At 66.0% G+C, this 7,769-nt stretch overlaps 1 protein-coding gene across 1 annotated transcript in view; it reads left to right on the forward strand.

Annotated features, from left to right (window-relative positions):
* Positions 1 to 2,881: 2,881 nt before the first annotated feature.
* The window catches only part of MNEG_2140 (hypothetical protein), a gene marked incomplete at both ends in the record, with an annotated part of 7,013 nt that continues 2,125 nt past the window's right edge, over positions 2,882 to 7,769 (forward strand). Inside the window, 6 exons of the mRNA XM_014049386.1 lie at positions 2,882 to 2,902; positions 3,279 to 3,471; positions 3,759 to 3,937; positions 4,443 to 5,002; positions 5,819 to 6,314; positions 6,723 to 7,571. Of these exons, the coding sequence (XP_013904840.1) occupies positions 2,882 to 2,902; positions 3,279 to 3,471; positions 3,759 to 3,937; positions 4,443 to 5,002; positions 5,819 to 6,314; positions 6,723 to 7,571 (2,298 nt within the window). The remainder of the gene's footprint in view (positions 2,903 to 3,278; positions 3,472 to 3,758; positions 3,938 to 4,442; positions 5,003 to 5,818; positions 6,315 to 6,722; positions 7,572 to 7,769) is intronic.

Consider the following 7,769-nt stretch of genomic DNA (forward strand, 5'->3'; position numbering starts at 1 on the left):
CCTCCTAGCAATGACCGCCGCGGCGGCCAGTGGTGGCGGTATACATCTGAATCGGCAGACGAGACAGCTCAGCCACAAGGGGCAGGCGGCAAGCGCCGCCGTCCCAAAAGGCGGATTATGGCCAATCTGGTTGAAGCGCTGGAGCCCCTGGCCTGCAACATGCACGAGACGCTGGGGGCCAACCTCAATTCGCTGTACATGCGGCTGGAACGCGAGACTGCACCCAGCCTGCACCCCGCAGCCTGGCACTATCTTCAGAAGTGGGGCACCGTGTTGCCGCGCGAACTGAGGCTGTGCCTGCGGTGGAGGTGCGGCCAGGTCCCCACCATGCACAACCTGCACAAGTGGGGAAAGTGCAAAAGCACGGCTTGCCGCCTGTGCGGAGACCCGGACGAGACTGCTGGGCATACCATGCTTTCATGCCCGGCGCTGACCGCGCAGCACACCTCTCGCCACCACCGTGCAGGGAGGATAATCCTTGCCGCGATAGAGGGTGGCGCGATGGGCGGCTGCATTTAGTGTGCAGACCTGGGGTCAGCAGAAAACTGCAAAGAGGAAAGGGTGATGCACCGCTGCACCTTCGACAAGTGCTCCATCCTGACACCCGCACAGAAACGGCGCCTGAAAGATGCAGGCACGTACAGCGTTCCCGACATCATTCTGCACGTACCGGCAGCAGGCAGAGGATCGACGGAACACATCCATATTGTGGAAATCAAGTACTGCAGGGACACAAACCAAGACCCAACAATTGCAGCGGCCACCGCACAGCACGCCGCACTCATTGCAGAACTGCAGAGGGCGCGGCGGCAGGTCCACCTCCATGTGACTACACTGGGTGTGGGGGGCACAATCTACGCAGGCATGATCACGACAGCGGCTGACCTATCTAGGGATACCCAAAGAGGAACACAAGGCTTTGTTCAAGCACCTCAGCCTGCACGCGGTGGAGAGCATGACAGCTGTCTGGGGCCGCCGAAAGCAATTGCTGCATGCAAACAACTGCCCGCCGTCACGGCCACGTCGGGGGCGCGGCGTCACGTGAACGTGCCCTTCGGTCTTCACGGTGGGGGATGTGGCTCACCACACACACCCCTCTCCTTAACCCGACGCGGCGCCGCTTACAGCGTGGCTTTTAGCCGCGTGAGGCGTAGTCTCTCTCTCCCTCTCTCTCTCGCTCTCTCTCAATTTGACTGTTGTTAGCTCTCACAAGTCACCAACTCTAAGGTGGCGTTGCATACATACAAAGCTGCGACATCTCACCAGCCACTTGCCCTTTTTTATCGCATTGTGTGCATGTGGGGTGGCATGATGACTTGCGTAACTTCAATCAGATGCAGAGCAACGGGTGTGGTCAAGGGGTTTTTGGGATTCGTCCCAGCGCTCATGCATGAGGAATGGACGGAGTTGCGGCCAAGAAGCTGATATACTTGTACCAAACAAAAAAAAAAAGAAAAATACATTCTGCTCTTCAGGGATGTTTGCATCCATTTTGGCCGTTTTCTGGAAGAACAATAATGTGAGACGCCTGCAAATTTGGATGCAATCTCTGCATGGCAGCGCAGCAGCATGCTATCAACGACTAAGAATGACAGCTCACATACCTTCGCTGCTGCCTCGGGTATGATTTGATATTCAAGTGCACCAGCAGGCAGGCGCCTCTTTTCAAGTGATGCAGCCGCCTTTTTTCATGCATGGAGCAGCATCAATTCCATTGGTCCAAAAAAGGGTGCACATTGGTGCAACCATGCCACTTGCATCAGCACCATTCCCTTTGCAGGCCACTGCGACTTGTAATGCAATAGCACGCACGTTGGTGTATCCGATGCTGTGTGCCGCACACACCTACTACAAAACAAAGAACGTGCAAACAGGCTGGTGACCCGCCCTGCATATATCAGGACCCTGCCCTGCACAACATGAAGGTCTGCTTGCTGTGTGTTTGCAGACAACGTGAACTCGAATCAAACGGCTGGTCATCATCAAGCCCTACCCACTAAAAGTTGGGCACAGCACAGAATACCCATTTTTACCCGGGTCGCTGAAACCCACCTGGCTGAGGAGCGGCTGACTTTGCTACATGCAAATTACAGCAAGGTCTGCCTGCAGACACGTCTTTACCAGATAGACACTTTCTGCAGAGCTGCACTCGGCGCCCTGGCAAACATTTAATACAGTCTTGACAAGCACAGGAGTTCATTGCAAAATGGGATTCCGGTTCCCTGCCGCCCCACAACACATATTCTCACAAGTAAAGTGTAACATGTAAAATTGGCGACTCCCTAGAGCAGTACGTGGAGCTAAATTTGGCGATCGCAGGGGCAGTGCGTGCGTGCAGCGCAGTACTGCAAGCTCGCCGGCCGGCGTCGCCGGCTACACCACGCTCGACAGCAGACTTTGAGTGTGTGTGGACACATTGTAGAATTACTTGGATTTTCAGGACCACGATACAGTTCCCCACCTAGCGCTAGCCACGCACACATGCAGTGCGGCTAGGTACTGTAGCCCGTCACCCATCCAGGCAGTGCGTTACGCCGTGGACACCCGCAGAGCTATGAAGCACCCAGCCGGCAGCACTGTAAAACAAGGGCTTACGAAAATTCCATGGCATACCCTGCTCGGCAGCACTGCGGAGAAGTAGTTGCGCAAACAGGGTGCGTGATTAGTCACGCGGACCCGCCCGCGGCACTGCCCGCGCAGTCACGATGCACGCGCCAGCCCCTGCTTGTCTGCAACGCAGCCTGCCACGATGTGTCGGATCTAGTTAAGGAGGCGTTCAGCGCTACAGGATCATGGTGCGCTGGCCTGATCCAGCGCGTTACTGACGCACCAATTTAGCGGAGCCCGCGGGCTTCAACGCGCTTCAATATTTCGGATCATCATGCCTGAAGATGTCGACCAAGTGAGTCGTGGCTGTTGCTGCGTCGCGCACCGGCGCGCACCCGTCTTGCCTACAGTTCAACAGTGCACCGACCGTTGCTATTCGATGCAGTTGCATCATTGCATGCCCAGTCACTGCGCTTGCGTGCCGCATGTGCCTGAAAAGCCATGCAAGCCAGAGAAGACAGGCTCGCATTACGGCATCGTGCTCGTGTTGCTACGACGCCTCGTCAACCCCCTGGTCCAGAAAGGCTGGGGTCTCAACAGCCGCCCATGTGCACCCCTGCCGCGGCTGCGGACCTCCTCATGACCAACCGCAACCGCTAGCACACGCACACGCTTGCTGCGACACGCGTCCAAACCGCCACCCCGTCCAACCCCCACGCCGCCGCCCCCAGCTTTTGGGCCTGCTTCACGTGTCGCGGCCCGAGGCCGCGCGCCTGCTGCAGGCCGGCGCCTGGCTGTGCCAGCTCGGGGAGCGCCCCGCGCCCGACGCCTGCATCGCCGGCGCCGTCATCGCGATGCGCGGCGCGGGCGGCGGGCTTGCGCTCGCCCAGGTGCTCGGCGCGCAGGCGGCGCTGGACGCGGCAGGTGCGGTGGGTTCTGCTCAATCTTCCCGCACAGGCATGATCTCCTGCCCCTAGGGGAGGCCTCCACTCCCCCGCAGAGTGCAAAGGCTTGGCTGCATGCATATGCCGCCAGGGCCGGGGTGCATGCCCAACTGGAAATGGTGCCGCTGCCTCTCTATGAGAGCGATGTTTGCTTCCATCCGTGACGGCAGAAGGCGGCGCTTTTCTTATGCAAATTCGCCCACCTCGCAACCCAGCGCCCCGCAAGCGCCCGAACGCCCACCTGCCACGCCGCCGGCGGGGCCACAGGCATTGTCAACCTTGCGCGCAGCCACCTGCTCCTGAAGCACGGCGGCGAGGCCGTCCCCCTGGAGGCCCTCTCAGACGAGCTGCCCGATGGCTCGGAAGAGTGGGCGCGCGCCTGGCGGGCGCTGCAGGCGCGGCAGGCGGCCGAGGGCGGCGGCGCGCCGCTGCTGCAGCCTGGGGAGGTGAGGCTTGTGGCGCCGGCTACCGCGAGTCTTGCGGCACGCCGAGCGGTACTTAAATTAGACGGAGGGAGAGGGGCGGAGTGGGGGGCGCCGAATCCAGAGTGAGCGGCTGGCTGCCTACAATCAGTCGGGAAACGGTGTCAAGGGGTTGTGTCAAGTGGTGGTAATTCTCACGCGGGGTCCGAACACGGCGGGCAGACGTGCCCGTCGCCCCGGCCCCGCGGGGCGGCAGGCACCCCGCCAACATTGCAGTGCCGCCAAGCTTCAAATTTGACAGCATGTGCCGATTGGTGACAGGCGGCGGCCGGAGACACACATTGCCTCCTGCTGACCGATTCTGCGAGAGCGTTGTGGACAAGGGGGCTCCTTGCGCTCTGCCCGCTCGCGCCCACCATTGCAGGTTGCAGATATGGCGCAGAGCAATGCCCAGATCTTGGTGGGATCTGATCAACTGGGATCTGGGTCTAGCTACGCCCTTTTGGAGCGCCTGTCCTCGCTGTCTCAGGGGAAGCCGCTGCACCAGCTGCGCCCGCTCGCCGCCGCGCGCCTGCGCGCGGCGCCGCCGGCGCCGCACGCCGCGGCGGCCGCGGAGGCTTGCTTGTCGCGGCTGCCGGCGGCGCTGAGGGCCGAGGCGGATCAGCTGTTGGGGCAGCTGCGAGGGCGGCTATCTATAGACTTTTCAGCAGAGCAGCGGGCCGCGATGCTGCGGGTTGCTGGCGGGCTGCAGCTGGTGCAGCAGGTGCAGCAGGAGAAGCAGGTGCCGCAGCCGGTGCCGCAGCAGGTGCCGCAGCCGGTGCCACAGCCGGTGCCGCAGCCGGCGCAGCAGCCAGCGCAGCAGCCGGCGCAGCAGCCGGCGCAGCAGCCGGCGCAGCAGCCGGCGCAGCAGCCGGCGCAGCAGCCGGCGCAGCAGCCGGCGCAGCAGCCGGCGCAGCAGCCGGCGCAGCAGCCGGTGCAGCAGCCTGCGCAGCAGCCAACCCAGCAGCCAACCCACCAGCAATCGCAGCAGCCAGTTATCAAGCCAGTGCAGCAGGCGGTGCAGCAGGCGGTGCAGCAACCACCGTCCGAGTCAATCGAACAGCCAGCCCAGCATTCATCCCGCCGGCCAGCCCAGCAGCCACTACCACAACAGTTAGCACAAGATTTGGTTCTGCAGCCATCGCTGCGGCTGGTAGCACAGCCAGAGCAGCAGCAACAGCAGCAACTGCAGCAACAGCAGCAACAGCAGCAACTGCAGCAACTGCAGCAACAGCAGCAACCGCAACAACAGCAACAACAGCAGCAACAGCTGCAGGAGAAGGTGCACAGCCCTACAAATGGGCCGCCAGTGCAGCTGCAACAGCCACAGCAGCGGGACGCGCGGCAGCGGCCCAGCCTGTCAACCAGCTCGCCTGCGGTCGCGCCGCCTATCAGCGCCGCCGGCGCCTCTGAATGTGCAAGCAGCGGTGGGGCACGCCTGTGCTCCAGTGAGGGCCGCCGGGCCTCGCCCCGCTGCCACCGCCGCCGGCCGCGCTCTGCCTCCCGGGACAACCGGTCGCCGCCCTCGCCAGCGCAGAGGCGCCAGCGCCGCAGCCCCGGCGGCAGCCGCAGCCACAGCCGCAGCCCTGGGCGCGCCCACCATCGCGGCAGCAGCCGCGGCCGCGCGTGCCGTTGCACCACCAGCCCCAGCCGCAACCGTGACCGCAGCGGCAGCCCAAGCCTTGCCCGGCGCCGCGGCGGCAGCAGCCCCAGCCGTCGCGAGCAGCCTAGCCCACGCCCGGATTGCGGAGTGCCTCAGCGGCACGGCCGCAGCAGCCGCAGCCGCAGCCGCAGCCGCGGCCTAGCCAGCAGCCCTGCGGGGCGCCGCCAGCGCCGCCGCTCCCGCAGCCGCAGCTGCGGCCGCAGGCGCGCGCGCGGCGGCAGCCCCTTGCCGGTGCGTGCCGCCGAGGCGGCTGTTTCCAAGGGCGGCTCCGCCCCTGCCTCCGGCGCCGCCACCGCTGCTGCCGCCGCCGCCGTCCCGCCGCCCATCAGCCACGGCGCCCTGCCCAGCCTGCATTGGCTCTGGTGCCTGACACAGCAGGACCTGGTCCCGGATCTGCTGAGTCAGCGCGAGTCGGAAGAGATCCAGGCAGTCGCCCTAGTCCACGTGTTCATGGGGGTCGCGCGGCTGCTCAACCCGCGGCTGCGGGACGCGTCTTGGGGCCCCGGCTCTCCCAAGTGGCGCGAGAGGCAGGTGCTGGTCCCCCTCTCGTGCCTCGCGCTCCCGCCGGCGCTGGGGGGTGCCGGTCGGGGCATTCGGGCGGCGCTGGCGCGGCCGGGCGGGCCGCTGGAGGTTTATAAGCCACAGCGGCAGCAGCAGAAGCAGCAGCAGCAGCAGGAGCAGGAGCAGGAGCAGGAGCAGGTCCGGCTGCGGCGCGGGTTCATGGAGCTCATCAGCCGCCACGAGCTGCTGGCGCGGCTCTCTGCGGGCCTCGCGGCGCGCGTGCCGGACGGCGTGCGGCCGGCGCCCGCCTCCTGCATCAGTGGCGCCCTCGAGGGTTGCCCGGCTGCCCTCCTCTACTCAAAGGCGCGCACGCGGGGGCCTAGTCTTTAGGAATAGACGTTGCCCGGCTCTGAGGAAAGCGCGAGCACAGCAGCAAGCTTCCTGCAGCGCCGCTCGGGCACTCGCTTTGCGCTGTCATCACCTCAAGCCGCCGCCTCTGTGGCCCTATTGCGTGCAGGCGCCTCGCTGTCGCCCCCATCACCTGACAAACAGTGGCATTTCTGCCCCCGCCCGCCCACCGGCCCCTTCCTCCCTCCCCATCTCCAGCTGTACGAAAGCCCTCTGGCTTTCACGCTCGCAAACCTCTCCGACTTCCTCGTGATCCTGCAAAGCTCCTCGAACCCCTCCGACTGGGCCGTCCTGCGGCGCCCCCAGATGCCCATCGGCGCCCGGCCCGCCACGGGCGCGGACGCGGGCGTCGACGGGCGTGCGCTTCGTTCGACCGCGGACGACGCCGATGCTGGCAGCGCCCCCGCGGCGGGCGCGGGCGCGCCGTCGATCCCAGACGGATACCAGGAGTTGCGTGCAGGGCCCGCCGCGCCGATCGAGCGCGCCGACGTGGGGCCCCCTGCCGCGGATTCTGCATCCGCCGCCACCGCCGAGGCGAGGACGACTGGGACGGCGGCGCCGGGGCGCGCAGGGGCCGCGGGCGCGCCCAGCGGCGGCGGCGGCGGCGGCGGGAAGACGGGTCTGGTCATCACTGTCAGCGGCGGGGGTGACGGGGGCAAGGGCGCGGCGTCGACGCGGCACGGCGCTGCAGCGCGGCGCGACAGCCGCAGGGTGACGGCGCCGGGCGCGGGCGCAGGGGTGGGCGTGGGCACCTCTGAGGCTGCGTCCAGTGATCAGCAGCCTGTGACGCCGTGCCCGCTGCAAGAGCCACAGAAGCCTCAGGAGCGGCAGTGGCACGAGGAGCAGCAGCAGCAGCAGCAGCAGCAGCAGCAGCAGCAGCGGCACGAGGAGCAGCAGCGGCGGCAGCAGCAGCAGCAGCAGCAGCAGCAGCAGCAGCAGCAGCAGCAGCGGCGGCAGGGTGATCGGCGGGCCTCGCCGTCGGCCGCAGAGGCGGCTGCGGAAGCGGCGGCGGCGGCGGCGGAGGCAGAGGCCGAGGCTGGGGTGGACGTCGCGCGCGCGGCGTGGCTGGACCGAATGGGGCCGCCCTTGGGCTCTTGCCCAGAGGATTGCAGGGAGCTGCTCCCGGCGGTGCTTGTGCTCGCGTTCAAGCTCGCCCACAACGCGGCGCTGCGCGCCAAGGGCGCCGGCGGCGGCGGCGGCGGCGGCGGCGGCGGCAGGGGGCTGCCTCTACGGGCTGACCCCCGG

This window comes from Monoraphidium neglectum (genome assembly GCF_000611645.1).
Source record: "Monoraphidium neglectum strain SAG 48.87 unplaced genomic scaffold scaffold00233, whole genome shotgun sequence".
NCBI lineage: Eukaryota > Viridiplantae > Chlorophyta > Chlorophyceae > Sphaeropleales > Selenastraceae > Monoraphidium > Monoraphidium neglectum.